The sequence below is a fragment of the Leopardus geoffroyi genome, chromosome C3, assembly GCF_018350155.1.
Source record: "Leopardus geoffroyi isolate Oge1 chromosome C3, O.geoffroyi_Oge1_pat1.0, whole genome shotgun sequence".
NCBI lineage: Eukaryota > Metazoa > Chordata > Mammalia > Carnivora > Felidae > Leopardus > Leopardus geoffroyi.
In genome coordinates, this window is record NC_059338.1 from 119430230 (window position 1) to 119449605 (window position 19376).

A 19376-nucleotide genomic window follows, 5' to 3' on the forward strand; every position below is an offset into this window, starting at 1 on the left:
TCACCTTATGGAAAGATAGGCTGGTACTTTTTTAAACTGTCAAGGTTATGAAAGACAGGAAAAGACAGAGGACTCATTCCAGACTAAAAGACACTGAAAGAGTCATGACAATTAAATGCAATACGTGATTCTGTATTGAATCCTGGCTGAGAAAATTTAAAGAGACTGTGGATTGAATGGTAGTGTTATATCAATGTTGAGTCCCTGACTTGGAGGTTTGAAAGGCGGTCATATCAGAGAGTGTCCTTGTTTGAGAAACGCACATTGGAATACTTAAGAATGATGGCACATCATGTTTGCAGCTTGCTCTCAAATGGTTCAGGAAATGACTAATGATAATTAGTGTATGTACAGAGAGACAGTGAGAGAGGGAACAAATGTGGTAAAATATGAAATGTGATCCTACTGTGGAATCTTCATGAAGCAGACACTGATTTCTTTACAGAGTTTTTGTAACTTTTCTGTAAATTTTAAATTGCTTCAAAATAAGTCACTTTTTAAAAAATTTTCCAACAAGTACATTGGGAAATTCAACATTAGAGATATTTATAAATCAATCTCAGAACTTACATTCAATGAAACCAGGACCTCTTTGATATTACAGAAAAATATGGACAACATTACTCAAAACAACTGCTCTGCTGAACTCCTTTCAGGGGTTGGTTTCTATCTCCCACATGCAAGCTAGGCATCTGGACTCCAAATGCCTTGCTCACAGCTTCTTCAGGCCAACCCAGAAGTTATTACAATAGTAAAGCATTCTCTAGGTATTTAGATATGGTGGTGAAATGAGATTGAACAAAAGAATAAGGAGCAGATATTTTAAAGAATGAATCCAAGAAACAAGCAACTAATTCATATAATAAATATAAGGGAGGAATTAAAGGAATGCTAATTACTCCAGCAAAAACAGCAAGTCAGAAGGAGCTACTAGATTGATACTAAAGAAGATAAATTTGTTTTTAAGCAGGTTTATCATAAAGCAATTACAAGACATTCCAAATTAAACATCCAGCAGACTGTAGGAACCATGAAGCTAAAACCCAAGGATGAAATGGATTCTGTCTTCTAAATAAAGAACTAATAATATTTCTCCTAAGATTTTCAACTGCTATATATTACATTCATCTCTCAACCTGCAAGATCAACAAAGTTTTCACCATTGGTAAATTTGAGTGTTAAAAAGTAATAATGTTCTTATATTGGGTCAAAGATTAATATATTTGCCTTGTACATGCATTGGTTTTTATTACTGAGGTAACCAACAGCTGTTATTCATAAACCAAAAACCACTTTCACTAGTTGGATGTACTTTTTTATTAGAAATAAGAACATCCTATAATAGCTCAAAAATTCCCAGAACATTAGATTCAGATTATCAATAAATTTAGAATATAGAAAAAAAAAGTTAAAAGTGGCTTAACTAGAGACCTGATTGTATATAGACAATCTTCTTTACGAATCATACTGTTAATCTCCTTATATAACAGTAGATCATGATGTTTAATTAACTGAAGTGCTTTCAGTTAGCTCACTAGATGATAAAAATAAATGAACAATGATAGTCCATAATTGGAAACAAATACCGCAGCAGACTAATCAACTTTTCAAAATAATGTAAATAAGAATGAGGAAACTTCACATAGTTACCCCGTCCGTATTCACATAACAGATCCATCACGACCTAATTACTATTTATAAAATACTAACATAAGGATTTTTTTAAAACATTTATTCTATTAGTCACAGTCTAAACCAATATAGCATTCATTAGTCACAGATGCCACTAGTTATTAACAATTTCCTGAAGGCATTTTTACCCTTAATATCTGTTACATTTGCTATTCATGCATTTTAATTATAAATTAAAAGCAATGCAAATGTTATAATCAGAGAAACATAGAATATTTCTAAATGAAACACTATATTTAAAATCACTTTAGTTTTAGAAATTCTTCGTATTACCTGAGCTGTATTACATCTAGTCACGTTACACCTGCAGGTGACTGAAAAAAATCTAAATACTCTAAATTTGTCATCACATAAAATCACGTTGGCAAATATTTCTAGTGTGTTATACATATTGTATGATGGAAAATTTCCTCTAAGTATACATTGCTATAAATCTAGTTTATAAGATCATTAAATATTCAATGTCATCAACTCAAGAAAAAATGAATATATTTGGAAGTTTCTTTTAATTTTTTTTGAACTTAGGTTTTGATAACCCTTCATAAATGAAAGAATATAAAATCACTGTCTTTGGTCCCTTTTGTAAATGATATATGGACTATGACATACTTAGTATAGAGAAAATTGTTTATATACTTCATATTTATTGTTAATATTAAACAGTAGTTTAAGAAATCTTTGTTACATGGCCACTAAGGGCACTGTGCTGGCCATATTAACTGTAACTTACTGTAATACCTTAATTAATTGGATGCCATTTCTGTGTCTAGAATGCCCTACCTTTTTATGTCTGCTCAGTGAATTCCTTGTCCTATCATGAGCATTAACTCCTCTCTATTTACTGTCCACCCACACCTAGATACTCAGTCACCTACTCTCTGGTGCTAATATAATGTTACTCACTTCCATTTCAGAAGTTGAACTGTAATTGTTTATACATCTTCTCTCTCTCAAGAATGTGAATGTGTCCCAAGTAGTCACCATGTGTTGGTCATCTCTGCATACCCCATAGCAGCAAGACAAGCACCTGAAACACAGGAAGAGATCAAATGTTTACTGCTGCATAAAGTTATGCACGTTAGTTAGCAGAGTATTTTAAATTTTAGTGCTCTCCAGAAACGCAACTTATTTTATTTGATTAATTAAAAATATTTGTGGAGCACTTAATTTACACAAATACTTTTTATATGTTGTCATGTTCCATTGCTTGTGAGTTGTCCCCAAATCCTTAAGAGCCTGTTACTCTAGCTTCCATTTTATAGATGAGAACCAAAACTGGGTTCACGGGTAACCTGACAACATGCCCAGTGCTTTTTCCTCTAAAGTCTTACAGTTGAAAAAAATGCTCCTAAATTATCTGCTTTCCTGCCTTACTGAATATAATGTGTTCAGTATAGTGAATTCTTCAGGAATTGGCCAATGTTCAGGCTTATTATCAGTTTATTATCTTCTCCAAAAATAGAACTCCCCCCACAAACCCTGGGGGGAAAAAACAACTTCTGGTTGTTTCATCTTATTGTTTGAGGTTATCTACTACAAACTAATTGTTCTTTTTATAACTTAGTAGTTTCTCTTATTGAAATAATGTAATAGACTGCATTTAATTCAGAGGGATCTCAGATTTATTTAAATGTTACTTTCTTTAGCAGATGTAGGAAGAAATATAGCTTTAGTTTGTTTCCAGTAGTCTGTCAGACAAAAAGCCAGTTTCAACTGATGCCCCCTCCCAGAGGCAGAGAAGACTGTAATTTGAGAACTGCTAGAAAGTCTTCTGTATCCAAAATCATCTTTCAAAGGCAGTGTCTGAAATCCCATCAATAAAGTTCCTTCAAAGGAAGTTAGCATTTCTTAAATTTAATTTCTATTAAGTAGAAACTTTATTATAGATCCTTCAGCAGTGATTTGAATGATTTTATAGGAATGATGTAGAAATATGTTCAAGCCTGAGACTAGATATATAAACTTTGTTGCTTATATCTTTTATATAACTATAAAACTAAAACCTATTTGTAAACTTAAAATAAAACTTAAAACTCAATAAGATTAAAGCAAACAACATTGATATGATGGATAATACTATGCTGAAACTAAATTACTAGTCCCAGTGGGAATTTGATACGATTTGCTAATCATGATTCTTTTTCTTATGACCATCTGCATGTGTATAATAACATGTATGTAATATTACTCTGTGCCATTTCTAAACCATATTCACTGACTCTAAAACACCATTGTTGTGAAATACACCATTACAGTATTTTATGCATATTTCTCCTAGTCTACCTCACTCCCAGCCTAAAACAAAGTGATGCATACAATGAATACTGATAAAAAAAAAAAAAAAGTAATGAAGCCATAACATTTCTGTTCCTTCAAGGAGGTTTTCTCCACTTCTTATGTTCTGCCTCTACCACAGAGAACCTCTTTTCTCTTAATCCAGAGCTAATCCAGGATGATGGTCTAAACCATCATCCTCTCGTAATTCATTCAGCAAACATTCATGGAGTAACTAGAATATACCGAGCACTGACTCAGACACAAGGGATATGAAAGTGTCCAGAGGATAGTCTCTGCTTGGTGGAGCTTCTTACACTCTGAAAGGAAAAACAGATCTAAAAATGGTTGTAAAATGAGAAATAATAAAATGGAGATGTGTGTATGACACAAGGTATAACAGAAGCAAAAAAGAAGGGAGAAGATATTTGCAAATATCCAATAAAGAGTGTCCAAAATATATAAAGACCTTATACAACTTCACACCAAAGAAATAAATAATCCAATTGAAAAAAGAGAAGAAGACATGAATAGATATTTCTCCAAAGAAGATATACAGATGGCCAATATACGCATGAAAGGATGCTCAACATCACTATATATATGTATATATATGCATACATATGTAATATTATATATTATTTATTGTATATTATATATACCTTTTGAGAGGAGGAGAAAAAAGGTAGGAGAAGGAAATACCCAGTTGAAGTAAATAGACAAGGAGTGTAATACTCATGACAACATTGTGTATTGTAAGAGGACATTGAATACTGACTGTCCAACTGGGTCTTTGAGATATTGGTAAAGAAGAACCTATTGACACAAAGAATTGGTTGTTCATGGGGCCTCTGGGTGGCTCAGTCAGTTAAGCATCCAACGCTTGGTTTCTGCTCAGGTCACGGTCTCACAATTCCTGAGATCTAACCCCACATCGGGTTCTGCACTGTTATTCCAGAGCCTGCTTGGAATTCCTCCCCTCCCCCCCGCCCCGCTCTCTCTCTCTCAGAATAAATAAAATAACTTAAAAAATATTGGTCGTTCATAGATATTTGTATGTTTAAACCTAGTATACCAGGAGATTAATTTGAAGAAAAACTTAGTTTATGATGAAAAGTAGTCATTTCAATGATCTTATTGCTATTGTTGGATGGCATATAGAATAAAAGTGTGCAGACCACCAGTAGTTATCTCAGTTCTTCATCCCCCCAATGGGATAACTCTCCATATCATAATAATCAAAATGCTGTAAAGGGCTTACATTGGGGTATCCATGCATCTAGTAGATATGTCAGTACCAAGATGGAAATGAGAGTTCCATGACTATCCTAGGGACTATGATTCCTACCTTCCTCTTCTATTCCCTGCTTTTTTTAAATATCCATATGTACTTTATTATTTTATTTTTATATATATATAATTTATTGCCAGGTTGGTTTCCATACAACACCCAGTGCTCACCCCAACAGGTGCCCTCCTCAATGCCCATCATGCAATTTCCCCTCTCCCCCACCCCCATCAACCCTCAGTTTGTTCTCAGTAGTTAAGAGTATCATATGGCTTGCCTTTTTCCCTCTCTGTAACTTTTTTTTTCTTCCCCCCTTCCCCTCCCTGCTGATCTTCTGTTACGTTTCTCAGGATCCACATAAGAGTGAAAACATATAGTATCTGTCTTTCTGTGCCTGACTTATTTCACTTAGCATAATACTATCCAGTTCCATCCACATTGCTACAAATGGCCAGATTTCATTCTTTCTCATTGTCAAGTAGTATTCCATTGTATATATCAACCACATCTTCTTTATACATCTGTCAGTTGATGGACATTTAGGTTCTTTCCATAATTTGTCTATTGTTGAAAGTGCTGCTCTAAACATTGGGGTACAAGTGCCCCTATGCATCAGCACTCCTGTATCACTTGGGTAAATTCCTAGCAGTGCTATTACTGGGTCATAGGGTAGATCTATTTTTAATTTTTTGAGGAACCTCCACACTGTTTTCAAGAGTGGCTACACCAGTTTGCATTCCCACCAACAGTGCAAGAGGATTCCCATTTCTCCACATCCTCTCCAACATCTATAGTCTCCTGATTTGTTCATTTTAGCCACTCTGACTGGTGTGAGGTGGTATCTCGGTGTGGTTTTGATTTGTATTTCCCTGATGAGAAGTGACGTTGAGCATCTTTTCATGTGCCTATTGGCCATCTGGATGTCTTCTTTAAAAAAGTGGCTATTCATGTTTTCTGCACATTTCTTCACTGGAGTATTTGTGTTTTTTTGGGTGTGGAGTTTGGTGAGTTTTTTATCGGTTTTGGATACTAGCCCTTTGACCGATATGTCATTTGCAAAGATCTTTTCCCATTCTGTCAGTTGCCTTTTAGTTTTCTTGATTGTTTCCTTTGCAGTGCAGAAGCTTTTTATCTTGATGTAGTCCTAATAGTTCATTTTTGCTTTTAATTCCCTTGCCTTTGGAGATATGTCCAGTAAGAAATTGCTGCAGCTGAGGTCAGAGAGGTTTTTCCTTGCTTTCTCCTCTAGGGTTTTGATGGTTTCCTGTCTCACATTCAGGTCCTTCATCCATCTTGAGTTTATTTTTGTGAACGGTGTAAGAAAGTGGTCTAGTTTCATTCTTCTGCATGTTGCTGTCCAGTTCTCCCAGCACCATTTGTTAAAGAGACTGTCTTTTTTTTCATTGGATAGTCTTTCCTGCTTTGTCAAAGATCAGTTGGCCATACATTTGTGGGTCCAATTCTGGAGTCGCTATTCTATTCCATGGGTCTGTGTGTCTGTTTTTGTGCCAATACCATGCTGTCTTGATGATTACAGCTTTGTAGTAGAGGCTAAAGTCTGCGATTGTGATGCCTCCTGCTTTGGTCTTCTTCAATATTACTTTGGCTCTTCAGGGTCTTTTGTGGTTCCATACAAATTTTAGGATTGCTTGTTCTAGCTTCGAGAAGAATGCTGGTGCAATTTTGATTGGGATTTCATTGAATGTGTAGATTGCTTTGGGTAGTATTGACATTTTAACAATATCTATTCTTCCCATCCATGGGCACAGAATATTTTTCCATTTCTTTATATCTTCTTCAATTTCCTTCATAAGCTTTCTATAGTTTTCAACATACAGATCTTTTGCATCTTTGGTTAGGTTTATTCGTAGGTATTTTATGATTCTTGGTGCAATTGTGAATGGGATCAGTTTCTTTATTTGTCTTTCTGTTACTTCATTATTGGTGTATAAAAATGCAACTCATTTCTGTACATTAATTTTGTATCCTGCGACTTTGCTGAATTCATGTATCAGTTCTAGCAGACTCTTGGTGGAGTCTGTTGGGTTTTCCGTGTATAGTATCATGTCATCTGCAAAAAATGAAATCTTGACTTCATCTTTGCCAATTTTGATGCCTTTGATTTTATTTTGTTGTCTGATTGCTGATGCTAGAACTTCCAACACTATGTTAAACAACAGCGGTGAGAGTGGACATCCCCTGTCGTGTTCCTGATCTCAGGGGGAAAGCTCTCGGTTTTTCCCCATTGAGGATGATATTAGCTGTGGGCTTCTCATAAATGGCTTTTATGATGTTTAACTATGTTCCTTCTCTCCCGACTTTCTACAGGGTCTTTATTAAGAAAGGATGCTGTATTTTGTCAAGTACTTTTTCTGCAATAATTGACAGGATCATATGGTTCTTTTCTTTTATTAATGTGACGTATCACATTTATTGATTTGCGAATATTGAACCAGCCCTGCATCCCAGGAATGAATCCCACTTGATCATGGTGAATAATTCTTTTTATATACTGTTGAATTCTATTTGCTAGTATCTTATTGAGAATTTTTGCATCCATATTCATCAGGGATATTGGCCTGTAGTTCTCTTTTTTTGCTGGGTCTCTGTCTGGTTTGGGAATCAAAGTAATGCTGGCTTCATAGAATGAGTTCTGTTCCCTGCTTTGATCTTAGACTTCCAAACAGGAAAAGATGAGATCTTCAGGGAATTTCATAGACCTCAATGTAGGCATTGGTGAAGTGGCCCTTAAACAAATTTTGAGTTTTAAAGAAAGTGATTTTGGTTAACAATCAAATTGTGAAAGAAACAGTAGGATATTCTACATATTTGGTAAAATGCAATAGATGCAGTGAAAAGATCACATTAGATGACAAGGTGATATCAGAAGTCGCACAACAAAGGATTCTGATGGTAGAGGCCTTTCCATCAATTCAGGGGAAAAAAACAGATTCAGGAAAACATTAGTGAATAAAACAGCATATTGTTATGGTAGGTATTGAAGAAATTGTGTAAATTTATATACTGCAAGTATAATATATTTAATTAGTTCTGATTTAAAACGGATATAAGTGAGGACTAAATTGTCAGATATCTTAAAGGGCTTTCAATTAAATACTATTCAGTAGGTATTCCTGAAACCATTATTATACTGTATGTTAACTCACTTGGATTTAAATAAAATTTTTTTTAAAATTTTATTCAGCAGAGGAGGCATCACAATTCTGGACTTCAAGTGATATTACAAACTGTAGTCATCAAAACAGCATGAGACTAGCACAAAAATAGACACATAGATCAATAGAACATAGTAGAAAACCCAGAAATGTATCCCTAACTATATGGTCAGTTAATCTTCAAAAAATAAAGAAAGAATATCCAATGGGAAAAAGAATGTCTCTTGAGCAAATGGTATTGGGAAAACTGGACAGCAACATACAAAAGAATGAAACTGGACCACTTTCTTACACTATACACAAAAATAAATTCAAAGTGGATTAAAGACTAATTGTGAGAACTGAAACCATAAAAATCCTACAAGAGAGCAGAGACAGTAACTACTTTGATGTTGGCTGTAGCAACATTTTTCTAGATATGTCTCCTTAGGCAACAGAAATAAAAGCAAAAATAACTATTGGGAGGGGCGCCTGGGTGGTGCAGTCGGTTAAGCGTCCGACTTCAGCCAGGTCACGATCTCGCAGTCCGGGAGTTCGAGCCCCGCGTCGGGCTCTGGGCTGATGGCTCAGAGCCTGGAGCCTGTTTCGGATTCTGTGTCTCCCTCTCTCTCTGCCCCTCTCCCGTTCATGCTCTGTCTCTCTCTGTCCCCAAAATAAATAAACGTTGAAAAAAAAATTAAAAAAAAAAAAAATAACTATTGGGACTACATGAAAATAAAAAGCACACAGTTAAGGAAACCATCAACAAACTAAAAGGCAACCTATGGAATGGGAGAAGATATTTGCAAATGACATATCTGTTAAAGGGTTAGCATCTAAGGTATATAAAGAGCTAATAAAACTCAGCACCCCAAAAACTGAATAATCCAGTTAAAAAATGGGCATAAGAATGAACGGACATTTTTCCAAAGAAGACATCCAGATGACCAAAAGACACATGAAAATATAGTCAACATCATTCATCATCAGGGAAATGCAAATCAAAACTACAAAGAGATAGCACCTCACCCTTGTCAAAATGGCTAAAATTAACAACACAAGAAATCACAGATGTTGGTGAGAATGTGGAGAAAAGGGAACCCTCTTGCACTGTGGTGGGAATGCAAACTCCTGCAGCCACTCTGGAAAACAGTATGGAGGTTCTTCAAAAAGTTAAAAATGGAACTACCCTATGATCCAGCAATTGCACTCCTAGGTATATATCCCAGAATACAAAAATTCTAATTCAGAGGGATACATGCACCCTGATGTTTATAGCAGCATTATCTACAATAGACGAATTATTGAAATAGCCTAAGTATCCATCAACTGATGAATGGATAAAGAAGATGTAGTGTACACAGCTTGAGTTTCTATTCTACATAAAGGTATTTTGGGGATAAAATAAGTGTCCTCCTTCAAAAAATCTAACTTTATTGGTTAAATGATGAATCAGGGGAAAAAAATCCATGCTGTGGTAAAACACATATTTTTTATAATTTATGAAATTAATAATCCAACAGAATTCTCTAGGCTTCTAAAGCTAGGAATCACTTATATTGCTTTTATGATATTCCAAAGATTTGTAACAAAATTGTAAACTTGTAAGAAGTTTTGGAACCAATTGTTTCAGAGCAATGAAATACATATCCTCTAAACTGGTATTTATCAAGTATACTCTCTCTGTGTTACAGTCTGAATTATATTTTCTCAAAAATTCATGTTGAAGTCCTAATCCCCAGGACCTCAGAATGTGACTGTATTTGAGTTGGGGTCTTTAAACAGGTAATTAAGTTATAATGAGATTACTTGAGTGGGCCTTAATCCAATGACTGGCATCCTTGAAGAGGGAATTGGGAATCAAACATGAACAGGGTGAAAACAATATGAAGACACAGGGAAAAGATAGTTATCCAAATGCCAAAGAGAGAGACCTAGAATACTTCCCTCCCTTTTAGCCCCCAGAAGAAACCAACCTCACTGGCACTTTGACCTAGGATATCTAGCTTCCAAAACTGTGATAAATATGTTTCTGAAAAACAAATAATAAAATAAATAAATAAACTTCTGTTGCTTAAGTCACCCAGTCTGTGGTACTGGCTGTGGTAGCCCTAGCAAACTAACATACTCTTTGCTTAATTCTAATATAATCATCGTTATGAATCTGAGAACATTTAGGCTATTGGGAATGCAAAGCAATATGTCTCGTTTTCCACTATAGTCTCTAAGAGTTCCACTAATCTGATCAATTAATAAAATACTCATAAAAAAAACAAAAAAGACACCCGAAGAACAGAAAAAGGAAAAAGTAGTTATCTCATGGTGTAGGACTAGAGATGGAGGAATGATCTGTTGTTTTTATTATAAGCCCTTATGCACATATTATTTTTTAATAATGTTTATGTTACTTTGATTAAATTAGATAGATGAAGATAGGTAGGTGGGTAATTAGAAAAGGAAAATAAACAAAACAATGGGCAATGTGATCACATCTGAACAATTCAAATCAACAATGAAATTTTGCCCTATTCTCAAGGGCATTTTGGCTCTTTGAAGTTCATAAACAGAATTCAGATCACCCAAGCAGAAATAATATGCTGCTTTTAAGCCCTTACTAGCCACAGAGTTGCCTCTAGGAATTAGCCAGAACAAAATCCCGATTAAACAACTAATTGGCTTGTCTACTAATGAAAGGAAAAACAAAGTGCATTTCTCTACCTCAAGACAGAGTCATAAAAACAGAAGCTTTCAGAACCATCTCAGAGAAGATGTTTAAATCACTAATGATAAAATCCAACAAGGTGAAGCCTAAAGAGGAGAACAATGAGAGTAAACAAGGTCCTGATCCAAGCAATCAGCCTCAACAATCCACAAGACAGGTATGCTACTTACATACCTAAATAAATCTTGATTGTCATCATTTTTTGTCTAGTGATGGATATTTGTCCAGTGTTTTAATATACTGTGATGTGTAAGGTTGCTTTGCTCTTTCACCTCTACCATTTGGGTCATGCACTTGTTTTTCTTTGGGGTTTTATATATACTATTTATATTTGCTTTAAAACAGATTGATAAATGTTTAGAAGACTACATTAGGAGTTGGAAAAAGCTAAATAAGACTTCTCATTGCAGATTTATATTTCTACCATAATCCCAAATGAAATCATTTCTCAAATATTAAATGGGCTATATGAATTAGTTTCAACAAAGAATGTCGAAGACCGTGGCCATGGTAAACTACAATTTAACAGTAATTGCTCTAGACCAGGACCTCTTTATAGGAAACAGTTTTGCCGCTCAGGACAACTGGCAATGTATGGAGTTATTTTTGGTTGTCATATCTCAGGGGTAGAGATGGTACTTGCATCTAGGGAGTAAAGACCAAAAATGCTGCTAGACATTGTAGAATCCAAAGGACAGCCCTTCACAACATAGAATTATCCAATTCAGAATTTCAATACCACCTAAGTGGAGGAACCCTGTTCTAGAGAAATATTTTTTCATAAGTTCTAGGCCTACACACCTGTAAAATGAAAATGCTTTGTAGCCTTATTGTATAAACTAGAGGCAGTGTATATAAAGCACATAGTAGGGACTTACCAAATGGCAATTTTTATTATCATTATTATGAGTAATTTATGCTTATATGACACAATAAAGTCCAAAGGGATAATTATATAATCAGTATTCACTTACAATTGTCCAAAGAACCATTTTCATAAATTACTGACTAAATTTATCTAAAAGTGCTATGTAAGGTTTTTAGAGCAATAATTATTTTCCCATCGAAAGAATTGGATGAAAGATGTCAAGTACAAGCAGGAGTGTACCTCAGGGACTCAAATAGCATGGTCCAGTGATTCAGGTTTAAATGAGCCTAGAGTACAGAAAATACCGAGATGACTTAGCATTGGCCCTGGAAAATTTGCCTTTCATTTCTGATTAACATTGACTATGTTTGCAATGCAGAGCAGATATGAAGGAGGATGTGCTTAGCATTGCTTCATGAGAGTGTCCTTGATTTCTTTCTAATTCTTATGTTAAAATAAATAATTCCACATTTTTAAAATTATTGATATGTTTAAAAGCTCATGGAATATCACAAATGTTGAGCTGGGTACTTTCCTTCAGGTAGTCTTGTTGTGTTTCTCCCTAGGAAAATCACTACAATGATATTTAACCTTTGTCTATCATGATTCTTTTTCCATAGAACACATAAAAATAACTAATATATTATTCTCTTGGAGAACATAATAGCTAACAATAATTACTATGTGCCAGGCAAGGTGCTATCCTCTTCCAAGAACTATTATATTAAATCTTCAGAATAACCATGAGTCCTGTTACAATTTGCTGCTTGCACACAACTGATAATGGCAGAGCTTGGATTGGAGCCCTGTTCCATCTGACTTCAGCACCTGAGAGCTAAATATCTAGGCTATGCTTCTGAAGAAGTATGAATGAATGATGAATATTAGTTGAATCAACTAATCAATAAGAAGTATGAATGATAAAGGATGAATATTAGTTTAATCAACTTTCTAAATATTCTACTCACAAGATAGAGAGATAGAGAGAAGGCAAAAAGAACAGAAACTCTAAAGGAATTGCCTTTCCTTCAGAAACAGTAATACTGGAGAAGTACTTAGATTAGACACAGGTAGAACAACTCTGGTGTATATCCCATGACATTCCCATGACATAACACTTAAAGATGTTGATCATGAATTCTGCTGACATCACATTATATCTTAAAAGTCATACTTAAGGAAATTATTTGCATCTACTCTTTAGAGATCATAACATGTTGGCAGAGGCAATAGTTCTTCTCCAGTTTCAAATACACTAAATGTTAAAAATGACAGAAAGTTAAAACCGTGTTTTTATCCATAGAATATAACCTTTTAAAATGGCATTTAAACAGTAACGTTCTGAAGTACAAATAGATTATTTGAGGCCTATAAGAAGATATTTAGAAATAAAAAATCAATTTACATTCTTCTTTTAAATAAAGACTTCTCAAAAAATAAAAATATTAAAAAAAATACTTAGTTCTCAAACCAAAATAACTTAGGTGACTTCCATTTGTCAATAACCAATAAATCAAGATCTGCAAATTCAGGCTAATCCAAACTTTCATGCTACAGAATAAGACATCATTCACATAAATCTACACTTGTATACATGAAAAGACTATGATTAAAATGTTTATGAATAGCATCATAACATGTAAAAGTACTTGATTGAAATCAGAAGGCTTTACCACTACTTCATAATATATCCAGAGATCCATACATTTTTAGCCACCTTATCAATTTCCTACTCAATAACATAAGAATAATAATAGCTGTCTTGCCTAATACATATGGTTACTGTGAGGCTTAAATTAAAGCATCTGATTAATTTACTTCCCAGCTTAAAATGTTTCTGACATACACTGCTGTTAAATAATGTCAAACTCCACATCAAGGCTAATGGGACTCTCAAGGCCCTTGTCCTTGCCTATGTAGCTAGGCTTACTTTCTCACACTCTTTCCCATCCAACCACTTCTACTTTAGTTTCCCACAGCCTGTATACAATCACACCTTAGACTTTTGCTGAACAGGTATCCACTACCTGGAATATTTTCCATGCCTTGTTCATCTGGAAAAAAAATTCATCTTGATTTGTAAAATTCAGAGTTACTTCCTTTTTGATAGTCTCCTCCCTTTCCTTCTACTGCAGTAGAATTGACCATCCCACATTTATGCCCTATCTCTATCCTCTACAGACATTCATTACTTATAACATTTCCTTGCACTTACATTTGTGTATGTTTCCCCTACCACTCTGTAAATAGCTTGGGAGCCAACATTTCTGTGTTCTAACCTTATATCTTGTTTCACTTTGTTCCCATAGGACCATCCTCAGACACACACTGGCCACATCCAGTGAGACATACCTACATTTCAAAGGAAAGCTTAGATTCTCAGACAAATGACAAGGTAGAGGCAAATGAAATCACAAAGAGAAGAGAGCTCTGAATTAAGAAACTAGACTACTTTTTTCTATCACTTTAAGTTCTACTACAAAAGACCTAGACCAGGCAGGACCAACACTAGGACTGTGGGGAATGAGGACTGGAATTGGGAGGAACATGTGCCAGGTAAATGTAGCAACCACAGTGACAAAAAGAGAGTGCCTAAGGCCAACAAGCTGTGAAAGTCAAAGCTGATTATTCAATAGTAGAGCCGAGAATATCCATTTAAGTGCAAGAATTATCATTTGTAGTATATCATAAACAAATGATAAGCTTTAATGATTGGCTTGATCATTGAATGAAAAACTCCATATTATATTTTACATTTAACTTTATTTTTTGTGTAAATTAATTGTGTACAATCTTTGTTTCTCAAAGGGAGAAAACAAAAATGAAAAGAAATCTCTCCAAACCAAGATGACTCCAGTCGCATTTGAAGAGTCACACACCAAAATACAAGGTCAGAACTCAAATCTGTAGGAAAAAATAAAATGCATATCTCTCTGAAATGTGTTACCTGATGAAACACTTGACCTTGACTAGGTAAATCATCTAGGGTAAATCACACTTGAGACACTTTAAAGATCTGAGTGTTTATAAAAACATAATTTCTTCATTCAGTCACTTATTCAATAGATGCTTTTTTATTACCTGCTATGTGCCAGGTCTATGGGCTAGAAATGTAGTGGTGAACAATATGGCCAAGTCTGTGTTAACATATGCATAAATGAACAATATAATTTTAAGTAAGGGTTATAAAATGATAAAATAGATGTGGATTGTACATATTTAAAGGTTCAACACTCATACCTCTGCTCTTCTTTCTTTAAATTCTCTCCATTAGAAATCTCATCTACTCCTAAGGTTACCATAACTCATTTCTATATCAGTGATTCCATAGCAGACCCAATTCCTTTTTTAAGACCCTGTCCAATATTTTCTTTTTTTGTCTCTTCTTTTCAGGTATATTCTGCCAGAAAGATTCTTTTTTTAATAATTTTTTTATTCTTTTAATTTGAATCCCAGATAGTTAACATATAGTGTAATAATGATTTCAGGAATAGAATTTAGTGATTCATCACTTACATATAACACCCAGTGTTCATCCCAACAAGTGTCCTCCCTTTTGCAATATTTTCTAAGTAACCACTGGACATATACACCTGTATGTTCTGCTGCCATTCTGTTTTACTATGAGTCATTTTATAATAGTGATAGTTTCCAATTTGCAGTTCTTCTGACATAAAAATACAACCTTTTTTAAAGTATTTTTTCTGGGGTGCCTGGGTGGCGCAGTTGGTTGAGCGTCCGACTTCAGCCAGGTCACGATCTCGCGGTCCGTGAGTTCGAGCCCCGCGTCAGGCTCTGGGCTGATGGCTCAGAGCCTGGAGCCTGTTTCCGATTCTGTGTCTCCCTCTCTCTCTGCCCCTCCCCCGTTCATGCTCTGTCTCTCTCTGTCCCAAAAATAAATAAACGTTGAAAAAAAAAATTTTTTTTAATTAAAAAAATAAAAAATTTAAAAAAATAAAGTATTTTTTCTCTTTTTTTTAAGTTTATTTATTTTGAGAGAGAGAGAGTGGGGCTCGAACTCACGAACCATGAGCTCATGACATGAGCCAAAATCGGACACTTAACCAACTGAGCCACCCAGGCACCCCATAAAAACCTTATGGTACGAAACCTTAATGGTATGAAACCAAGGATCACATCTTTGGGATGACAAGTTTTGTCCTACTCTTGTTATACTTTTTTCAAAGTATATTTGTAAGCTTAATTTTTCATAGCTGGTAATAAAAACTCTTGTGGAAGTTTCATTTAACATAGAAGCTGTTTGAGTGGAAAGGAAAAAAATAGTTTCATTTAAATTTGCAGACTTAGCATGTCTTCAAAGGCTTTAATAGGAAAAGCAGTTATATTTAAGATATTTTGTTTTGAAAAAGCAAAATTATTAGTGTTTAAAGATAGCCTCTTATATGTGCTTGGTATTTTTATATTCTTCCCTTCAAAACATGCAGGTGCAATGTCACAATATCTGCAGATGTTGATTTCTGATTATAGAACTCTTATCTTCTGCAGAGCATGGTTTAATTTTTATCTGCCATGGAAATGAAGAATGTAATACATTTTGGATTCAAATAAAGATAACTTTCTAAGGTTCTCTTTTGATTACAATCATCTTTCATAGGCTTCCACTTCACTTATAGTACATTAAATCCTTCTGTAAAAAATGTTTTGCTTCCAGTAGAGGATATTTAAATGACTTCCCTAATAGTTTATCATGATATAAGGTGACTTTGTGTGGAAATGGATCAAAGTTAGGTGCCCATGGGTAGCTAGTATGGTATGGTGGGTTGAATAATGGCCTCTCAAAAACATCCACACCCTGCTTCCTAAAAACTATGAATTTTTACATGAAGGGGAACAAAATGCTGATGTTACTAACTTAAGGATCTTGAGATGGGAAGATTATCCAGAAGGCCTCAATGTAATTAAGGTATTCTCATAAGAAGAAGGCAGAAGGATCAAAGATAAAAGAAGATGGGATGATAGAAGCAGAGGTCACATTGATGCAATCTGAAAATGGAAGAAGGGACCACAAACCAAGGAACACAGGCAACCTCTACATGCTAGGAAAGAATAAGCCTGTGTTATTCTAGGCATTTAAGCTTGTTTCCTACAACAATAGAAAACTAATGTGTATGACTTTAAAATACTCCCTACTTAAGTACCAAAAAAAGAAACAAGAAATTGAGTTTTGCTCTAATCAATAACATAAATTCAGTATATTGGCAGTATATTATACTATAAAGAGCACTGCTTTGGAGTTTGGCATGTCTCAATTCAAATTGTAACTCTACTACTTAATAACTTTGTCTGGCTTTAGTCAAGATAGTTGACATCTCTAAGTATCAGTTTGCTCATGTACAAAATAAGGATAATACTGTCATTAATCTTCTAAGTTGTAGATACAGATTAAACTAGTTAATATATATAAAGCATTTAGCATTGAGATTGATAAATTCCAATGTTGATGGGGGTCAGGTAGCATAAATGAGGATCATGCCTGCCCTGTCTAAAGAGGCCAGGGGCCACTCAGCTCCAACCAGTCACTGTCATGTGGAGATGAGAGGCAAGTGCTGCCAGATAGTCCATCTTCAGTCTAGAGAGACTGTAAATACAAATTTTAATTTTAATTCTCTCAATTTTTAAGTGTCAACTTTTTAAAATGTTTAAATATTCTCTTTTTAAATCATTGAAATAAAAACTGAAATATTGGGGCTCCTGTGTGGCTCAGTTGGTTAGGTGTCGGACTTCAGTTCAGGTCATGATCTCATAGTTCCTGAGTGCGGGGCTCTGTGCTGGGCTCTGTGCTGACAACTCAGAGCCTGGAGCCTGCTTCAAATTCTGTGTCTCCCTCTCTCTCTGCCCCTCCCCTACTCAGGTCCTCTCTCTCTCTGTCAAAAATAAATAAAACATTTTTAAAAAACAAAATGTGATCATTTTGTGACCTCTAACCAACCACATGGTAGATACTCTATGTTGCTCATGCCTATGAACAATGACAACCTGGACAAGATTCTAAATCCAGCAATGTTTTTATTTATCCTCTTCCTCTTCCCTTTCTCTTCCTTTGTGCCCTCCATCCCAGGTTTGTGTTGCAAACCAACTGCAAATGTCATGTCCTCCCTGGGCCTCCTGTGCCAAATAGCTCTCTATAACCAAGACCTAGGTTTCAAGTCTAACACATTTCCAGGTCTTCAGAGGTGTCCCAGGCCTTGCCAGTCTCCCACCACTATCCAAACTGCATCTCAGCCAACTCAGTTTGGGCAGAAATAAGGAAAGCTAAAAACTACTCTAGAACTTAAAACTACTATAAGACATAAAGTATACTAATTTTCTAAATATTACAGGAAAAAAAAAGAGGGAAAATCCTAACTCATTTAAGCAGGAAACCACTCTTTAGTCCTTGGCAGGACTTATACAAATTTAATTTGTCTTGTATGGAATAGGATAATAGCCAGACTATATACAGAAATTTAATGTCTAAATCAATAAAGGCTTCCCTATATAAGACCAATGAGTTTGATTACCATGCATGGGAGGTACTATGGTTAATTTTAGTAGTATAGTTCACTTTCTGTAACTGTCAATACTATTCATCAGACAAAGGATAAGGTAGGAATATAGAAACAATGACAACAAAATGAGAGAAACTTTTCAAAAACTATTAAAGCATGTTTTTCTGCTTCATCCAAAAGAAAAAGGGGAAAAAACACCTTATATAGTAAATAATTACACCTATTGAACTTAAACATTCCTTCAAAATGATATCTGATATGAACAAAAGAAATGAGAAATGAGTGCTGATTTGGCAAGGCACAGAGACATAATCAGGACACCTTCAGTGGCAAGGGCTCAAGGCTAAGGAAACCTCTGGATAACTGGAACTGGAAAACCATTTAAGGGACAGAGCTAGCCCTGGGAGCTGATTGCTTTCTCTGCCTTTCACTCATAGTCAACAAAGCTTTGCATTTCTCTCTGCATATCTACTTTGGGCTGCTCTTACTCCCATCCTATCATTTCGCAGTCTAAATTCCAGAGAGAGCAGGCTGACTGATTTAGATAGCAATCATTGTTCCCACTGGGCAGAGTCCATGGGAACCACCCGGTTCACCACCCGGATCACCAGCCAGCTGTGATCTGGCCATATTCTTCAGGTCAGGTGCCCAGCTATGTGCACAACCAATAACCATTCCTGTGTATTATACAGAACAGAGCTGCCTTGCTGAAGATGGAGAGGTAACGAGAGCTGATCAGCTAGAAGGAAAAGTTAGGCATAGAAATTATACTTTGTTTTAAATATCAAATAGAAGGCCAAACTCTGATAAAATTCCTTAGTTTCCACCTGATTAATAAGCTAAAAACTTAAGAGACACTAACCAATGT

General features: G+C 35.2%; 1 protein-coding gene across 3 annotated transcripts in view; it reads left to right on the top strand.

Moving 5' to 3' along the window:
• Window positions 1-11109: 11109 nt before the first annotated feature.
• CNGB3 (cyclic nucleotide gated channel subunit beta 3) overlaps window positions 11110-19376 on the top strand; it is a 151763-nt gene continuing 143496 nt past the window's right edge. For 2 of the 3 annotated variants that reach the window (XM_045454542.1, XM_045454543.1), the window contains exons 1-2: window positions 11110-11288; window positions 14808-14889. In XM_045454542.1, the coding sequence (XP_045310498.1) occupies window positions 11178-11288; window positions 14808-14889 (193 nt within the window). In that variant the 5' untranslated portion in view covers window positions 11110-11177. The remainder of the gene's footprint in view (window positions 11289-14807; window positions 14890-19376) is intronic. The other variant, XM_045454544.1, reaches the window with a different exon arrangement.